Source organism: Lissotriton helveticus, chromosome 3_2 (genome assembly GCF_964261635.1).
Source record: "Lissotriton helveticus chromosome 3_2, aLisHel1.1, whole genome shotgun sequence".
Lineage (NCBI taxonomy): Eukaryota > Metazoa > Chordata > Amphibia > Caudata > Salamandridae > Lissotriton > Lissotriton helveticus.
The window spans coordinates 275,903,663-275,923,810 of NC_136062.1; the positions used below are offsets into that span (position 1 = coordinate 275,903,663).

The 20,148-nt window shown below is 46.0% G+C and overlaps 1 protein-coding gene across 1 annotated transcript in view; it reads left to right on the forward strand.

Moving 5' to 3' along the window:
- The first annotated feature begins 2,989 nt into the window (after positions 1-2,989).
- The window catches only part of SH2D7 (SH2 domain containing 7), a 310,055-nt gene continuing 292,896 nt past the window's right edge, over positions 2,990-20,148 (forward strand). The window contains exon 1 of the mRNA XM_078684639.1: positions 2,990-3,219. Within this exon, the coding sequence (XP_078540765.1) occupies positions 3,077-3,219 (143 nt within the window). The 5' untranslated portion in view covers positions 2,990-3,076. The remainder of the gene's footprint in view (positions 3,220-20,148) is intronic.

Genomic DNA, 20,148 nt, shown 5'->3' on the forward strand with positions numbered 1-20,148 from the left:
CCAACGACGAAGCGGCACCCGCAAAGCGGGTGCGGCGATTTGTGGGTTTGTTACAGGTTTGACCTGGGTGTTCATGCAACACCGCACAGAACAACACATACGCATAATACAAAAAAGTTAATGTATAATTCTAATTCAGACCAAGCTTGTACAAAAAGCATTTACACATTTGGCATTGATATCAAAAAGCATATTTTGGTGGCATGTAACCACACCCTCACTTTTCATCACCATTAATACATAAATTGATACATACTATATCCCCTTCACGCACGCCACGGAGGAAGGGATCGTGAATCACATTAATACATTTCCATGCTTTATGTAACAGCATGCTCAGTGGACATCTAAATTATTTTAAATCTATTTTCAGTAAGGTGGCAGAGATAAAGATCTAAGGGGCATATGTATGAAACCGATTTTTAGTCGCAAACGCTGTGATTCGCAAAAAAAGCAGCGTTTGCGACAAAAAATTCGCAAAACACGATGTATAAGGAAAATCGCAAGGGATTTGCGATTCCTTAATTTTGCGTAAGCATTTAAGGAATCGCAAATTGCCTCCTGGCCCATAGGAATGAATGGAAAGGTATTCCTTAATTGCGATTTTGCAATTTGCTAATGGCAATTAAGGAAGACTAAGAAATCGCTATTTTTTTTGCGATTTTTTGAATATATCCCGTTTTGCAGTTCTCAAATAGCGATTCCCAAAAAATCTTTATTTGAGAATTGCAAACACGGATGTTGATACATATGCCCCTAGGTAACTTTTTCAGTTTAAGTGTGTCAATTTAAGAGTGCCATGAAAAATCACCTAGATAAAAACCTTAGCCACCCCCATGTATCCTATTACTTATATAGAGCTCGGAAAAACATGTTTTAATTTTTTTATCTGACCTTCAGACATGTACAGATTAATGTGACGCTAAATGTTATTTTAAAATGTCCCTGAATCTAGAATATATTAAATCTATTAAAATGTAACCACCTCATCTTCTGTGAACCAGGGGTCTCCAACCTTTTCAGTAATGGGAGCTACTTATTTTCAATTAAAATCATTTTGAGCTACTAATATTAGTGTCATAATAGTTACCATGTCAGACTAGAGAACACCAGTGGCCACCCTAGTTTACAACGAGTAATTGCATTGGTGCATCAGGCAAGGTTGCCAGCAGTGATGTAAAAAAGGCCTTGGAAAATTTAAATACTTGACATTGGTAATATATAACAGCTATAGCTTCAATGCCCATGAATAAAGTTAGTAATAAGTCTCCTAACACCACATGATTTATCACTCAAATATCAGCTTTAAATACAGTTACAAAATGTAACCATTGTTCCCCAAACTTCAGCTTATGAGTATTGAAAAGACCTTGAATACTCACTTTACACTTTGGGTATACATATTAATTCAGCAAATCAAAAGCTTCTCAGTATTAATTGTATACAGGAGAGCTACTCACATGCAGCTGGAGTACTACCAGTAGCTCACAAGCTACTCATTGGAGACACCTGGTGTAAACTCTTAGGCCCTCATTCCGGGTTGCCTTGATTGTCAGTGAGTCTAAATGAATCCGAGCGAGTGAGAATGAGAGGGAGTAAAAGGGACTGAAAGTGAGAGACTGGATGTCTAAAAATGAATGAGTAAGAATGAGTGAGATGAGTGTTAGGGAGTGTGAGTGAGAATGAGTGTGAGTGAATGTAAGTGAGCTTGAGTAAGAATGTGGTGTTAAGCTTACAAGTCTGCCATTGGCCCTAGCATACTTGAAGGTTACTCTTGGCTTATAGAAGCACCCATGGCAAAGTATTAGTGCTTGCATACTGGAGGTAATTCTTAGCATAACAGGCACCTGTGAAAAAGTACAGGCACTGGAACCGCTAATTTTCTGCATAATGGGCCCGATTCATAAATTTACTGGCATACTAGATGTAATTTTGGGCATATGATGCACCCTTGAAAAATGCTGGAGCTGGCATAGTTGAGGAAAATCTTGGCATGGGGCACCCATGGCAAAATGCTGACACTAGCACATTGGAGATGATTCTGTGCATAAGGGAGGACAATTGCGGCATGTGGCGGGGCAACTCTGACAAAATGAATAGCGGGACCACCCTAACAAAATGAATGGTCATGACATAATGGGTTACCAATAGCAAATTGTGAAGAAAAAAATGCAAAAGCAGGGTCAACTCTTGGAGAGCATTGGCTGGGCACACCACAAAGAGCTTGAAAATGTAATTATTGTCTCTTTAGAGTTTATTGCTTTTGAACAAATTTATGTGAAAACTTTCCTATTAAATGGACTATTTGACTCTATTTTTTTCTAAATCTTCTCGAGGGAGAACTGCCCTCAAACGCAGTTACAAGAAGTCAGACTCACTCATTTTGCTCGCTCTCTACCATTCAGGGTATTAAGTATTATTCCCCATCACTTTCAAAAATCATGTCAGCACCATCCTTTAGGACTGATTAAAAAAAACATTTTTTTTTTTTTTTTTATAATAATCATACAGTTATTTTGAACTTTAGCCATGTTAATTCCATGTCATTAGAACTAGGGTTATGTCACAACCCTTCCTGGTATAGATTCAGGGTCAAAGCTCATATGATGCCACTTCCTGTGACGTCATTAATGTCACAGGTTGTGTGTGTGGTCTCACTTCTGCTGCCCCTCGTATTTTGGTGAGTCGATGCTCATACTTTCAGAGAAACGTAACTAAGTACGCTTTTGAATTAACATTTTTATTTGCCCCCAAGGAGGTCAGTCTGTGCTGAGGTAACGATTACGCCGCTGGTGATGCTGTGGGCTTCGAAAGTGACGTCCCCACCTCACCTGGGCAATAGTTCAAAGCTGAAGCTGAATGGAAATGACAGAAGCTTTCGGAACAATAGCCGCATTGACACCTTGTTTACCAAAAATGATAACCTGGGACATACGCAAATGAGTATACAAAGTCTAGGATATAGTCCGCGCGCAGTTTTCCTGCTACCAAAGCGCCCCATGTCTGTTCTGAGGTAGCACATCATCTCTCACGCCACTATTGACAGCAGAAAGCCCCCGCCGGGTGGGCTGCAGCAATGGAAACGTACACGGAAGAAGAAATCCAGTCCTTGGCCATGCTGAAACAGCTGACACTCAAGTGGTTCTCGGAGACGCAGGCCCCCCTCCTGCTGCACAACGGCGCCTTGCCAGAGTGGTTCCATGGCTTCGTCACCAGAAAGTAAGGATGCTGCTGGAAAAGGCTTAGCATGCTGGTAACAAAGGGTAAGGTAGCTCGGCAGGCCCAACGCTTACTGCTGAGATGGATCTGTGGGTATCTTTCACGTCACAGCCTTGCATCCGGGTGAACCGACTCAGCCATTCATTTTCGTAAGTTGTCAAAAGTTGAGCTGGAGAATGACACGTGTTAGCAATCTCTGTGCAAAACTGAGACCGTTCTAGCCAATCAGGTGGCTTACAAATAAGTATTGGATATTGTTGTAAATGAAGTTAGTAGACAGATGAAAGGCTTAACGCTTGTTTATTAAGCACCATAGAGAAAAGCTGGTGTTCCCATCAGAAAGCAGGAGCTAACTGACAAGACAGAACATAGGGGAAAATGACATCAGGGAAAATGGAATGTATGACTTAAAGGGATACAGAGAAACATAAGTGCAGAGAATACAACATATCCTCTTCCCTTCCCATGGAGAAACATAAAAAAAAAACATAATAAGGCTATGCCCTTCGTTACAGGAGAAGACCTTACTTGCAAACAAAGTCGTGCAAATGGGCTGGGGGTCTTCTCACTCTCTGAGTTCTACTAGTACGAAACTCATTGGTGCCACTTGCCCTGTGCTCGCTGGACCTCACCGGTTCTTGCTCGGCTTTCTTATACAGTGCCACACGCCTCAAGTTCCAACTTTCGCCGTTAAATAAAGTGACAAATCTCCTGTGTACAGACTTCACCTTAAATGGACCCCTGAACTTCGTCAGTCCGACACCCACTCGACCGGGCTTGACCTTAACCCAATCATTCACAGCAAACTTACACGCGCCATCAGATTCGCAAACAATGTCAGGCTCACCAGGACTGGCAGGGGGATCAGCGTTCAGGAGTTCCTTCATCCATGCAGCCACAAGTTTGGTACCCGCTGGACGTCCCCTCATGACAGAAAACGGGACCAAACCAGTCACACCATTTTCAGTGGTCCTGTAGGCCCACACCAGGTCATTAACCAGACTCTTTACATCTAACCGGGAAGAAATCGCCATCTGAATAGCACCTTTAACCATTCGGTTGGCCCTCTCCACTATGCCATTTCCCTGGGGGTTATAAAGCGAGGTCCTTGAGTGAATGATCCCACATCTTCCCAAGAAGTTAGCCATCTCCAAGGAGGTGAGCTGCGTCCCATTGTCAGTAATAATCTTTGTGGGGAAGCCTTCCTCCCTAAAAATCTCACCCAGTACGGCAATAGTGCTGCTCGTAGTGATCTCCCTCATGAATTTGACTACTAACCATTTAGAAGAGACATCAACTACCACCAGCCCAAACCTCAAATCCTGGTTCAACTGGTGGAATGGGCCAATGAAGTCGAGGCATATGGTGTGCCAGGGGCACTTGGGATCCGTTATTGAGCCACAGCCAGTATGACTACCCACCTTAAGTCTCTTTTCACTTTCTAAGCAATCGGTACATCTCTCCACCCACTGCGAGATTTCAGAGTCCATTCCAGGCCACCAAAAATTGTCCCTAATTCTCCTCTTGGTAAGGGACTGCCCTAAATGGCCCTCATGACCCAGCTTAAACAAGGTAAATCGCACGTCTTGTGGAGGAATGAATTTGTCATCCATTAAGATCAAGAATCCCTCATTGTCCAAGATAGACAATTGATCCAGAACCTTCAAATAAGGACGGAGTGCAGGAGATATACAACTCTCTCTCCTTGGGCCCTTTGCTATCAAATCTTTGACTTCACACAGTACTGCATCTTTAACCATTGAAGTGTTCCACAAATTTCTAGTAATTGCTCCAGCACACATATCTACAACCTCATCTACAGCAGCAACAGAACCCTCCGAGTTGAGAGATTCAACCCCTAACTTGTCTACTCTCTCCCAAGGTAGTGGAAGTCTAGAGAGTCCATCCGCCTGGCAATTCTTCCAACCGGGAATGTATTCCACGGTGTATAAGTACTCTTGAATCCTGGCGGCGAGTCTCGCTAACCTGGCGGAGCCTTTACCAGCGCCACCAGGCGAAAGTATCTTAACCAGGGGTTTGTGGTCTGTCAATAATGTAAATTTGAACCCCCACAGGTACATTCTATAATACTCGCAACCCCATGCTGCAGCTAAAGCCTCACGCTCGATTATAGAGTAATTTCTCTCGGCTGTAGTAAGTGTCCTTGAGGCAAACGCTACAGTTTTAAGACCGGAATCGTGTACTTGAGCTAGGACTGCACCAACTCCCACAGCACTTGCATCCACTGTCAGAACCGACTTACGGTTGGTGTCAAACGGTGTCAGAATACCCGCCTCACAAATCTCCACCTTGATTCTTTTGAAGCACTCATCTTGTTCCACACCCCACACAAACTTACAACCACTCCTCAACAGCACCTTGATCTTTTCGGTTTTCTCTGCAAAATCCCCTACAAACTTAGCGTAGTACTCGATGAGGCCGAGGAAAGACCTCAACTGATCCTTATCACATGGAGATGGTGCATTTCTAATGGAGTCTAATAAATCTCTCTTGGGTTTTACACCATCCACAGACAATGTATACCCAAGATATTCAACCTCCTCCACTGCAAATTTACATTTCTCTTTCTTGAGAGTTAAACCCGCTTGTTCCATCCTTTCTAAAACAGTTTTCAAAATCACATTATGTTCTTCGACAGTCGCTCCAAATATTAGAACATCGTCCTGAAAATATACAACATTGTGCACTATTTAAAGAGCTACTGAACAGAAGTAAGCGCTCTGCAAAAAAATAACATATTATTAGTATGTATGGCATGCTAGCCATCTCCGCTTTTAACCTCTAGCTTCACGCAAAAAATGCATATGGACATTAGAGCGCCCCCACACGCTACAGAAAACGACCCTGTTCAGTAATTTGGGCACTACACCGGTAGGTGGCGATATAAGGCTGCTGCTTAACATGCCATGCGGAAGTAGCCCTGGATCATGCAGCTGAAGTAAATAAACACGTTTTCCGCTTTCTTACAGCAAGCTTCCTTTCACAAATGCAAATAAAAACTGCTCTTCCTGATTATAGCAAACTAATCTAACACATATCATTTCCCCATCATGGTTCAATGTGGTCTTCAAAGCTTCCAAATAAAAGAAATGTATATAATAACGATATGCATGGCTGCGTTTTAAAAAAAAACTTTCTATAAATGCATAATAATTTAGCATGTGATTCTACGCAATAAGTGGACCTTGTCAGTTAAACACGTTTGCAAACATAAAAAGAGAGGAGAGATTTAAAGCGATGACAGGCGTGAGACTTGAAGAAGAAAGGTGAAAGCAGGCGGCGCAGGGTTCTTAAGTACAACACATATCATTGAATATTATTGCATGAGTGGTGAGTATCATGGTCGAAGGCTGATATATCATATAGAATAAGGCACCTACATTAGGTTTAAAACATAGGCTGCAAAATATGACAGATCACGCTATGAGCAGGCAAAGCATCGGAAAACAATGTCATTTCAGGTGGAGCTCCTTGGTACATTGCTTTAATAGGGCTGGGGGGGGGTGCGGGGGGTGGTTGGGGCGACCAGCGGGAGGCCTGCCAGGGGGGGGTGTTTGGGGCCGGGGGAGGGGGGGTGGGGTAGAGTCCAGCACCGTATGTGGGCTGGTTTTGGGCTAGTTGGTAGCCTTGGGCTGGGATGGGCTTGTTTTGGGCTGCATTTGGGCTGGGTTACATTAAAACCGGCCATTTTGTGTCATAGGCCACCATTTCGGTGGCTTGTGACACAGCAGCCGGGTGGGGGCGTGGCGGACTTAATTATTTTCCCACCCTGGGTTTTCTTCAGCTGAAAGGGGGGGTTACATTTTTGAGGCCTGGGGGGCAGGGGGTGGGGTGATTGCCTTTTTTCGGGGTGTAGTAGGGTTTTTTGTGGTTTTCGGTGGTGTTTTTTGGAAGGAGTTTTGCTTGGGGGCCGGTGCATCAGGGTTTTTGTCAATGGTTGTGAGATTTGGTCGTGTCGCTGGAGCAGGTGTGGGTGTGAATTTCTGGCTTTGGGGGCGGTTCTTCCTAATATATGGGGGAAGTGTAGGAGATCTGTTTTTGGAGTATCGGGGGGGGGGGGGTAGGTCAAGCACAATAAAGTATTTAGCCAGCCAGGTGGAGGGGCAAATTGACATTTTTGCTAATTGTTTACTGTTTGTGGATTGGGGGAACCAGTTTAGGGGAGGGGGTGGGGGGTTTGTCAGGAAATTACATATTTAGTGAGGTCTAGTTTTGTACGGTGCAGGCCAAGGGTTTTCATTGTGTAAGGTGCACCTGCTTCCAATAAAGCGGACATTATCACACCTAATTTTGTGTCTCTGGTCGGTGCTGTTTGCCTCCCCCCTCCCCCACCCCCGATGGGCCCCAAACAGCAGTGTGTAGTCACATCATTTTTTAAGCACTTAGAGACCAATATCTCAACGTGACATACATTGCGAAGTCAGTACCACACTAGGTGATATGAGTAATCCATATGCCACCTGCAATTTAAACTGGTGCACTTGTGAACATGAAATTGCCTTGAACATCGGGGTATTTATTTCGCATCCTGCGTGAGGAAAGCAATGTACAGCATAATACGGGTACATTAGTAAATGTGTTCAGTTAGGTAAACAAATATCCTTTGTTTTTGGTAAATATTCATAATTGTAAATTAAGATTCATGAATGCATATGGACCTGTTAAAACACGCAGTGGTTATTTAGAGTAACTCATTAAGTGAATTTGCCGATTTATGTGTGTATTTGTGCACCCAGCAAAACGTAATTGCTTCAGGTTCTGTGGTTGGCAGTGCCGAGTATATAGCACCATATAACACACACTACAGACAAATGATAAGCGCTACAGCATACTATATAGGTACCAAAAGAACCCGATTGAATCCAGACGCATGGAACCCTCAGCAGGGACTGTCTGGCACCACCACCCTTTTTCATCTGAGATGACACCAATTTACTTCCACCTGGTAACGCTTTTTACACGTCACGTTTGACCTCTATCTCCGACCTGTGCCTATAATGGTAACGTTCTCGCTCATGCTCCTCTGAGAAGTGCTTTATTGTGGCATGTTCAGCTCCTTCTACATGGATGAAATATTTAAATAATTATTGCCTAGTATTCATTCTGTCTGCAGGAATCATCTGAGTCAGGGGTGTCCAGTGTAAGTCCAAGAGGGTTGGGTTCACGCCACATTTTCAGGATAACCACTAATTAGGTACATTATTTTTTGTTGATTATTTGTAGTGCTGGGGCTCGGCTTCTAGGCACAATATACACCAATAAGCAAGAAAAGGTACAATATTCGAAGGTGTTCATGAACAGTGAGCATATCAGAAAGGGGAACTGTACTGTGAGAAGTACAATGAGGTGGGAGAAACATATTATAAATCCTTCGATTTATATTAAATTGCATTCATATTACATTTACGATGTACATTTATGCAAACATTTACATTCACACTGACTGTAAGTACATTTGCGTTCTATGGATAGCTTCAAAATCTGGCATGGATACGGCACTCTTGACCCTATATTGTTCACCTTTCACGCAGGCTGATAATAGTGTTTCCATAAATAGGTTCTGGGGTTGAGGTGGCAACCTGTGTTAGTAAAGGCCTCCCCCTCTCACAATCACAGCCCTGCTTGATGTTGTGTACACTCCTGAACTGTTTGGTAATCATTTTTGTGGGCCTCCTGCTACGCACACTGGGTTGTAGTGTGTTGTACTGATGCTCACAAGTTTATGGAGGATAGCGCGAGCAACCAAAAGGTTTTTCAGTCTTTGATAACTCCTTTAGGCTATGCTGTTTTTTAGTTGCTGTAAGAGGCAGCATTATTAACATTAACCTTTTAACTGTGTATTTTAAATTGTAACTCACGCCTTTTGAGCGGTTGTTAGGGGGATTGACCTTCCTCCTCCCACACGCTTATTTCCCACACGTCGTTCAGCCCCCGCTGCTTCTCCTGAGTGCGGGCCCGTCCGTGCGAGCAGACCCGCTGTCTCAGGAGTCAGCGCTCTAGCTTTTTCCACCTGTCTGGGCAATAAAATCGAAGACGGCACAAGCACGTTCCACTACTGATGCTCACAAGTGTATGGAGGATAGCGAGAGCAACCAAAAGGTTTTTCAGTCGTTGATAACTCCTTTAGGTTATGCTGTTTTTTAGTTGCTGTAAGAGGCAGCATTATTAACATTAACCTTTTAACTGTGTATTTTAAATTGTAACTCACGCCTTTAGAGCAGCTGTCAGGGGGATTGACCTTCCTCCTCCCACACGCTTATTTCCCACACGTCGTTCAGCCCCCGCTGTTCTCCTGAGTGCGGGCCCGTCCGTGTGAGCGGACCCGCTGTCTCGGGAGTCAGCGCTCTAGCTTTTTCCACCTGGCTGGGCATAAAAATCGAAGACGGCGCGAGCGCGTTCCACTACTGATGCTCACAAGTGTATGGAGGATAGCGAGAGCAACCAAAAGGTTTTTCAGACGTTGATAACTCCTTTAGGCTATGCTGTTTTTTAGTTGCTGTAAGAGGCAGCATTATTAACATTAACCTTTTAACTGTGTATTTTAAATTGTAACTCACGCCTTTTGAGCGGCTGTTAGGGGGATGGACCTTCCTCCTCCCACACGCTTATTTCCCACACGTCGTTCAGCCCCCGCTGTTCTCCTGAGTGCCGGCCCGTCCGTGCGAGCGAGCCCTCTGTCTCGGGAGTCAGCGCTCTAGCTTTTTCCACCAGGCTGGGCATAAAAATTGAAGACGGCGCTAGCGCGTTCCACTACTGATGCTCACAAGTGTATGGAGGATAGCGAGAGCAACCAAAAGGTTTTTAACTGTGTATTTTAAATTGTAACTCACGCCTTTTGAGCGGCTGTTAGGGGGATTGACCTTCCTCCTCCCACACGCTTATTTCCCACACGTCGTTCAGCCCCCGCTGTTCTCCTGAGTGCGGGCCCGTCCGTGCGAGCGGACCCGCTGTCTCGTGAGTCAGCGCTCTAGCTTTTTCCACCTGGCTGGGCATAAAAATCAAAGACGGCGCGAGTGCGTTCCACTACTGATGCTCACAAGTGTATGGAGGATAGCGAGAGCAACCAAAAGGTTTTTCAGTCGTTGATAACTCCTTTAGGCTATGCTGTTTTTTAGTTGCTGTAAGATGCAGCATTATTAACATTAACCTTTTAACTGTGTATTTTAAATTGTAACTCACGCATTTTGAGCGGCTGTTAGGGGGATTGACCTTCCTCCTCCCACACGCTTATTTCCCACACGTCGTTCAGCCCCCGCTGTTCTCCTGAGTGCGGGCTCGTCCGTGCGAGCGGACCCGCTGTCTCGGGAGTCAGCACTCTAGCTTTTTCCACCTGGCTGGGCATAAAAATTGAAGACGGCGCTAGCGCGTTCCACTACTGATGCTCACAAGTGTATGGAGGATAGCGAGAGCAACCAAAAGGTTTTTAACTGTGTATTTTAAATTGTAACTCACGCCTTTTGAGCGGCTGTTAGGGGGATTGACCTTCCTCCTCCCACACGCTTATTTCCCACACGTCGTTCAGCCCCCGCTGTTCTCCTGAGTGCGGGACCGTCCGTGCGAGCGGACCCGCTGTCTCGGGAGTCAGAGCTCTAGCTTTTTCCACCTGGCTGGGCATAAAAATAGATGATGGCACGTATGCGCAGCGGACGTGCGCAGCGGGCGCGCCATCGGCGCGCCATCGGCGCGCCAAAGGCAAGCCTGTCTGCGCCTGTCCGCGCTAAGGAAGCGCCTAGTGCCAGTAATGCTGTCGCTCCTACCAGAATACTTGGAGATGCAGCTGGAGGGCCCGATATAAGGTACAGTGGAGCTGAGTTAGGGGTGCTGGGCAAAGGTATGGGGACCATTAGATTTCTTGCAACTGCTACCCCGACTTCAGATTTTGTACGTGGAGATCTGTTGTCCTGTGGGCTCCTCCATGTAAGATCACTGCCTAAATATGTTGTGGAAACTCAGTTACTGCTGGAACATCAATGCTTAGAGATTCTGTTTTTAACACAAACCTGGACTCGCCCGGACTGTGATGTTGATTCAGGTATGGCTTGTCCTCCTGGTTTCAAATTTTGTCACAAGCCCAGACAGAGTGGGAAAGGGCGGGGCTTTGAGGTTATCTATAAGGACTCCTGGGACCTGGTGACCATTGATATTGACGACTGTGAAGGGATGGAACTGTTGGGGTTTGCCATTAAAGATGCCCACGCGCATATATTAACAGGGATTATATGTTATAGACCCCCTGGAGTCTTTACAGGTCAGCTGCAACAGTCACTCTTAGAGACATAACAAATATGGTTGCTGTTCATCGGAGAGTGGTTATACTAGGGATTTTAACCTCTGGATGAATGGCTCCCTTAATTCAGGCTATCTTAACATTCTTCAGTCTTGTGAGGGTCTTGGCCTTCTTCAGCAGGTGACTGAAGCAACCCATAAGGGAGGCCACATACTCGACCTGATTTTTTCGGAAGAGCATCTTCCTACTATTACGGAACTCCTACCTTTGGTCTGGTCGGACCGCTTCTTCATTAAGTTTACTGTGGATGTGGCCAAAAAGAACCATGGTTTGAGTGGGGTTAGTAAGAACTATGTTGGTCGTGATTGGAAGGTTCTCCTACGTAAGCGAGGCTCTACTCCTCTTTTTGCGGTAGACAATTGTTTTCTAGCCACCAATCCAGTAGGCAAGAACTATTCTGCTCTCTGCGAAAAGATCCGGGCAGATCTGGATGTGGTGGCTCCGTTGAAAAAGCATAGAACTAGAGGGAGGCCTTCGGAGCCTTGGTTTAATGACCTTTTAAAAGCTATGAAAGTGGACTGCAAGCTTGCAGAGAAAAAATGGAGAAGGGACTACACTGACTTGGACAAACAAATATGGAAATCCAAGATTATATGTTATAAAAAGGAAATATCCAGGGTTAAGGCAGAATACTTTGCCAACATGATCCTTAATGCTCCAAATGCCTCCAAGTGCCTTTTTAATATTTTAAAGAACCTCACAACCCCGGACTGTACTAAAATGCAGATAACTCCCTCCCAGGATCTTTGTAACAACCTAGCAAACTTCTTTCATTCTAAGATCAAAGTTATTATTAATGAGCTAGGAGAGGACAAGGAGCTTCCGAGGATTGGTATCCCGGACTGTGTGGTTAACGATAACATGGACAAAGTAACAAAGGACATCTGTAATGACCTTTGTGACATCAATGTTGATAATGCCTTAACCAGGTTCGGGCCTTTGACCATGGAGGAATTTTGCAAAATAGCAAAGGGTATTTCATCCGGTTCACCTTTAGATCCCGTCCCTGTTAAAATCTGGAAGACCTTTGAGACGGAACTATTTCCTACGCTTAGGCAAATTTGTAATCAGTCGCTTGATAGCGGTGTAGTGCTGTTGCAGTGGAAACAGGCTTTGGTAACTCCCCTGCTTAAAAAGACCTCCTTGGACCCAACATGTCCTAAAAACTATAGGCCAATCTCTCTTCTTCCCTTCCCGGCTAAGATCACGGAGAAGGTGGTTAGTAGCACTCTCTCCGACTATCTGGAGCGGCATGGACTACTGGATGAGGTTCAGTTTGGCTTCCGGCCTGCCCATGGTACGGAGTCGGCATTGGTGACCGTAATGGATGAGCTTCGTGCGCGGGCAGACAGGAATCAGGCAGTGGTTCTTATCCTGCTTGACCTGTCTGCCGCATTCGACACGGTTAACCATGGAATTCTCCTGAGCAGGCTAGAGGAGGTGGGGGTGAAGGGTCGTGCTCTGCAATGGCTCCATTCCTTTCTTAGGGATCGGACGCAAGCCGTGTCCCTTTCTCCTTACCGGTCTGAACAGATTAATATCACTCATGGGGTACCTCAGGGCTCGGCCATCAGCCCGATACTCTTCAATATTTATATGAAACCTTTGATTGCGGTCGTCAAAGAGCATAGGATCAGCATCACAAACTATGGTGAAGACACGCAGCTCATCCTCTCATTGGAGGAGGAGCAATCTACCTCTATTGAAGAGTTTCATTGCTGTCTGCGTAACACGGCCCAGTGGCTGAAAGTCAACTCCTTGCAATTTAATGCAGGTAATTCGGAAATTCTTTTCTGTCCCATTGATAGAATTCCCTCAATGCTGCCCAGTAACTTTTGGCCCAGTGAAATGTCATTGGATGTGAGACCAGTGGAGAAGGTTTGCAATTAGGGCATCCTGTTTAATAACAAGCTGAACATGGAGGCCCAAGTCACTAAAACGGTGGGAAACTGCTTGGCAATCATTAGATCGCTACGCAAAATTCTTCCTCTTTCACCATCTCAAGTACGGGCTCTTGTTGTACAGAGTACAGTCTTGAGTAGACTGAACTACTGTAACGCCCTTTTGCTTGATTCTCCTAAGCTCCTGCTGGACAGATTGCTGAGAATCCAGTCCGCCGCAGCTAAACGTGCTCTGGAATGGCCGAGACGTTCCTCGTCCTCCAGGGCTCTTGCCGAGCTCCATTGGCTGCCGGTGGGACAGAGAATTAAGTTTAAATCTCTCTGTCTTGTATTCAAAGCTTTACATGGGATGGGCCCTAGTGCATTACAGAGAAAGTTCGAGTGGTATGCCCCAGCTAGAAATCTTCGCTCTGCCTCAGCTAGACTGGTTAAGGTAGCTAGGTTTAGGAAAGCCAGATCCGGCGGCAGAACCTTCGCGGTTGTGGCAGCCAAACTGTGGAATGCCCCCGGAAGGAAGACATATTGGGGAGCTTTTACCCTTTAGGAAAAGGCTAAAAACTCTGTTATTCCCCAAAGTTCAGTTAATGTACTGCTCTCTACTAGTTGCCAACACCTTTTTGCTGCTTATTCTCTCTACCGTGTACTTTGAGTCTCTCAGCGCCAGGAAGCCGTAGGGTGACAGAGCGCTTTACAAATGCAATAAATAAATAAATAAATAAATTCTACTTGCATGGGAGTAGTGTGCATTGGGTAGGTAAACTAATGAGTGGAGCACCACTCTTTGATCGTTCAATTTATCACATCCTTAAGGTAAACTCATAAGTGGGGCACCACTCTTGAATGGATTTTCAATTTATCACAGCCTTCAAGTAAACTCATGAGTGGGGCACCACTCGTGAATGGATGTTCAATTTATCGCATCCTTAAGGTAAACTCATGAGTGGAGCACCACTACTGGTTCTCAAGTTATCACATCCTTAAGGAAAACTCATAAGTGGCGCACCACTCTTGAATGGATGTTCAATTTATCACAGCCTTAAGGTACACTTATGAGTGGAACACCACTACTGGTTCTCAAGTTATCACATTCTTAAGGTAAACTCATAAGTGGAACACCACTCTTGAATGGATGTTCAATTTATCACATCCTTAAGCTCATCAGTGGGGCACCAGTCTTGAATGGATGTTCAATTTATCACATCTTTCAGCACATGAGTGAGGCACCACTCTTAATCAATTGGTCGTTCAATTTATCACATCCTTAAGGTAATCTCATGAGTGGAGCACCACTTCTGTTTTTCACGTTATCACATCCTTATGGTAAACTCATAAGTGGGGCACAACTCTTGAATAGATGTTCCATTCATCACATCCTTAAGGTAAACTCATGAGTGGAGCACCACTCTTGAATGGATGTTCAATTTATCACATCCTTAAGGTAAACTCATGAGTGGAGCACCACTCATGAATGGATGTTCAATTTATCACATCCTGTAGGTAAACTCATGAGTGGAGCACCACTACTGGTTCTCAAGTTATCACATCCTTAAGATAAACTCATAAGTGGAGCACCACTCTTGAATGGATGTTCAGTTTATCACATCCTTAAGCGCATGAGTGGGGCACAACTCTTAATCAATTGGTCGTTCAATTTATCACATCCTTAAGGTAAACTCATAAGTGGGGCACCACTCTTGAATGGATGTTCAATTTATCACATCCTTAAGGTAAGAAGAAGTGTGGCTCACTGGTTAGAGGCGGCAGACCCTGAAGCAGAGGTCAGATCCGGGACCAGGGTTCAATTCCCGACGCGGCAGGGTCTTGAGCCCAAATATCCACGGACTCGATAATTCTCGTTTAAGTGCCTACTCGAGTGACAGGTTCACACTCTGCAGCTCTGGGCATTAGCTTGCTTAATCTCCACTACGGCCCCCCCGCGGCGGGATGCCTGGCTTTCACCTTGGGGATGCCCAGTACGGGTATCACACAGGGAAAAGCCAGGACGGGTTCCCATGGCAAGCGCCGAGATGCCTACCGGTAATCGAGCGCTATATAAGAACGCTTATTAATAATAATTATAAATAATAATAACTCATAAGTGGGGCACCACTCTTTGAATGGATGTTCAATTTATTACATCCTTAACGTAAACTCATGAGTGGAGCACCACTTTTGAATGGATGTTCAATTTATCACATCCTTATGGTAAACTCATGAGTGGAGCACCACTACTGGTTCTCAAGTAATTACATCCTTAAGGTAAACTCATAAGTGGAGCACCACTCTTGAATGAATGTTCAATTTATCACATCCTTAAGCTCATGTGTGGGGCACCAGTCTTAATCAATTGGCCGTTCAATTTATCACATCCTTAAGGTAAACTCATGAGTGGAGCACCACTCTGAATGGATGTTCAGGTTATTACACCCTTAAGGTAATCTCATGAGTGGAGCACCACTACTGTTTTTCACGTTATCACATCCTTAAGGTAAATTCATAAGTGGAGCATCACTCTTGAATGCATGTTCAATTTATCAAACCTTAAGGTAAACTTATGAGTGGAGCACCACTACTGGATCTCAAGTTATCACATCCTTAAGGTAAACTCATAAGTGGAACACCACTCTTGAATGGATGTTCAATTTATCACATCCTTAAGCTCATCAGTGGGGCACCACTCTTGAATGGATGTTCAATTTATCACATCCTTGAGCACATGAGTGAGGCACCACTCTTAATCAATTGGTCTTTCAATTTATCACATCCTTAAGGTAATCCCATGAGTGGAGCACCACTTCTGTTTTTCACGTTATCACATACTTATGGTAAACTCATAAGTGGGGCACAACTCTTGAACATATGTTCCATTCATCACATCCTTAAGGTAAACTCATGAGTGGAGCACCACTCTTGAATGGATATTCAATTTATCACATCCTTAAGGTAAACTCATGAGTGGAGCACCACTCTTGAATGGATGTTCAATTTATCACATCCTTAATCTCATGAGTGGGGCACAACTCTTAATCAATTGGTCGTTCTATTTATCACATCCTCAAGGTAAACTCATGACTGGAGCACCACTCTGAATGGATGTTCAAGTTGTCACATCCTTAAGGTAATCTCATGAGTGGAGCACCACTACTGTTTTTCACGTTATCACATCCTTAAGGTAAACTCATAAGTGGGGCACCACTCTTGAATAGTTGTTCAATTTATCACATCCTTACGGTAAACTCCTGAGTGGAGCACCACTCTTGAATGGATGTTCAATTTATCACATCCTTAAGGTAAACTCATGAGTGGAGCACCACTACTGGTTCTCAAGTTATCGCATCCTTAAGGTAAACTCATAAGTGGAGCACCACTCTTGAATGGATGTTTAATTTATCACACCCTTAAGCTCATGAGTGGGGCACCACTCTTAATTAATTGGTCGTTCAATTCATCACATCCTTAAGGTAAACTCATGAGTGGAGCACCACTCTGAAAGGATGTTCAGGTTATCACATCCTTAAGGTAACCTTATGAGTGGAGCACCACTACTGTTTTTCAAGTTATCACATCCTTAAGGTAGGGGGCGTGGCTAGGCGCCGAACATGGTGGCCGCGTCGTAGTGGGGTTGCTTGCCGGGACTTCGTTCACCCTGCCTTTATGCCGACCCTGGGTGCCATCCTACTGAGAAAGCTGCCCACCTGACTGCAGAATCCACCGGGATCATACGCCTGTGAGAACGGGGCTGTGGGCCCCCGGGAAGGCTTGAATCTTCGACCAAATCGGCGCTCTGCGACCCTGAGCCATCGGTGGAGAGGACCGCTGGAGGCCGGCACCCTGGGACTGGCTGCTGCCGCTGCCTGTTGCCGCGCGGCTGGAGATGGCGCGTGACCGGCGCCGCAACACCGTGGTGGGGGAGGCGGACCACTGCTGGACCAGGAGCTCAGGGGAGGAGAACCCTGGCTCCTACATTGGCTTTTGTGCAGAGGCCTACCGTCTACCAACTTGCGGAGTGCTTCTTGCCCGTTGCGAACCTCCTGAGTGAAAGGGGGCGCTGAGGAATCCTTTGCTGCGCAGCCCCGTGCCTGCACTCCGTGGGTTGCCGTGTCCTTGAATCCAGGCTGGCCGCGTGTGCGGCTGCAGCAAGGAGATTAGCTGTACTTTTGGTGGTGTCGCGAGTCGTAACGCCCGCTCTGGAGCTGCTGCTGATGCCCCCGTGATGGAGTGGCTGGAGACACTTCAAAGTACGTCGGGAGCGCTCCTGTGACCCTGAGCAATGAGGAGGCACAGGGGTGCAGTGGACTGGCTCTGTGGTCCTGCGGTTCTGAATGAGGTTTGGGCCCCCTGCTTGTCCCCAGGGGTGGGTGTGGACCCATAACTTGGAACTGGTCTCAGTGAGTACCACCCGCGCTCTCCCAGACATCTGCTCCTGCCCCATGCGGGACTATTTTCTCCCCCCTGCCGGCGGCCCACAGACTGTTTCCACGTGTGCCACTTCTGCCCGGTGGTGTGTGGCCCTGATGGTGTGTTGGGGGCAACGACTGCTGCGGGTGACTAGTGACCCTTCCAATTCCACCTCTCGTCATTGTGCACATTGCCATGGGGCCCAGACGGGGGAAGCAACCAGAGGGATATGGGACTCGCGCCAAGCTATTGAGCACCACATGGGCACGCTTACTACGGGCCTTAACCTCCTGCGAGCAGATCATGGCAACCTTGCAGCTACTGTCAAGGACCACACCCGCACACTGTCTGACCTGGTACCTCAACAAAAAGATCATGCCGCCCAGCTGGTGCACTTGAATGAACAAATGATCGTCCTGCTGGACTGAGCCGATGATGCGGAAGGGAGGGCGCGACGAAATAACATCTGCCTTATTGGGCTTCCGGAGTGCTCTGAAGGAGCTGACACGACACACTTTGTTGAGCAGTGGCTCAGAGAGAAGGTGGCCCCGGAGGGTCTTTCTGCCTTCTTTTGCATGGAACGAGTGCACCGTATCCCTAATGGGTAGGCCGACTGCCGGATGGCCGCCCAGACTGCTTATTGCCCGCATTCTCAATTACAGAGACCATGATCTCCTCTTGCAGAAAGCCTGGGAAGCTGCCCCGGTATTGTTTGAAAATGGCAGAATTTCACTGTATCCGGATTACACAGTACAGGTGCAGTGCCAGAGGGCCTCCAACAAGCCGCTCAAGAAGAAGCTCCAAGCCCTTAATTTGAAATACGCTCTGCTGTTCCCTGCACGTTTAAAAATCATCTACAATCAGACCCAATTCTTTGTTAGCCCCGAAGTGTCGAACGACTGGCTTGAACACACTATACCCGCTCAGTCTCTGGATGGCATCGACCGGCAGGAGCGTGGGGCGCAGGCGCAGTCCAACCGGCTCAGACCCCGTCTTGGCGGTACTCTGCGGTCTCTCCCTTCTGCATGGAAACCAACTCTGGAACAGGCTGTGATGGAGCAAGAATCGGTGCTGGAAGTGGCCGCTGCCATGCGGGACCCTACACAGATCTCTTCCTCTCCGGAACAATCAGAGGATGAACTCTTCCTCTCCGGAACAATCAGAGGATGAAGTGACACCATCGGACTCTGGCAGCAATGACCCTTTGTTCCCCTCGATCACTCCCCAGGTGGTCAAGGACGTGTTTGGCTGAGGTGGAGGCCTGGCCTCTGCGACACTTTCTTAACTATGTCTTAGACTCAGCCAGATGTTGATATTATTTGTGTGGTGTGGAAACCGTTTTCCACTTAATTTACCTTTTTCTCCAGGGTTGGTCATACCTCATGGTTCATCATCCTACACGGTCCCGGAGGGGAGGTGCTCTTGGTGTTTATGCAGTGAGTGTTTGGTGCTGGGCCCGCCCCCCCCTGCAGTTGCATTCACTGCATGGTATAACCGTTTGGACTCAATGATTGTTAACTAGAGTTTGGACCAGCACAGTTCGATGACTGGCCCTAGTACTGAGGATTGTGTCTTCTGAGTTGTTTATTTTGGTTCCTGGTCCGCACAATCTTTATTGTGTTGTGTGCACGTCGTCACCCTGGGTCGCACTTCTTTCACAAATGTTGATGCATGGCTGTTCTGGCTAAGTATAAAATACTGACATGGAGTGTGCGGGGAATGGGATCTGTGCATAAGCGACATCGCATTGGTGCTCAACTAGCAGCCCGCCCCAACGTTGTCCGGGGAAGAAAAGTAATGTGTTAAATGTTAGTAAGTGTGACAGAATAATTATTGCAATATTTCACGGTACACAACGTTTTTGGTGATTGATGGCAGCCAAAGTGTGAAACTCTGTTTGACTTTGCGCCGCAATTTCAGTGAGTGGCACAGCGAGAACGTCTTTGTCCCGATGTCGTAATTAATGGCCGCAGTTAGTAAAGTAAATTTTGTGAGTGTTGTTAGACAAATGGTGTTAATGACACTGCAAGTGACTTCGTAGCGTCAGAAGTCTGTGTCTTGTTTCCCTCGGCTAGCCCCCTATTTCGAACGTGCGTGCTTCACAAATAGCTAAATGTTTTGAAGAGTTCTGTCCGCACATAGCGTGAGTGTTCTTTGTAATGTTGCGTGATTGGTCGGTTGTGCAAGCAACCTTTGTTAAACCTTGATCCCACTGACAAGCATAGCCTAACTCCTTTAGGCTATGCTGTTTTTTAGTTGCTGTAAGAGGCAGCATTATTAACATTAACCTTTTAACTGTGTATTTTAAATTGTAACTCACGC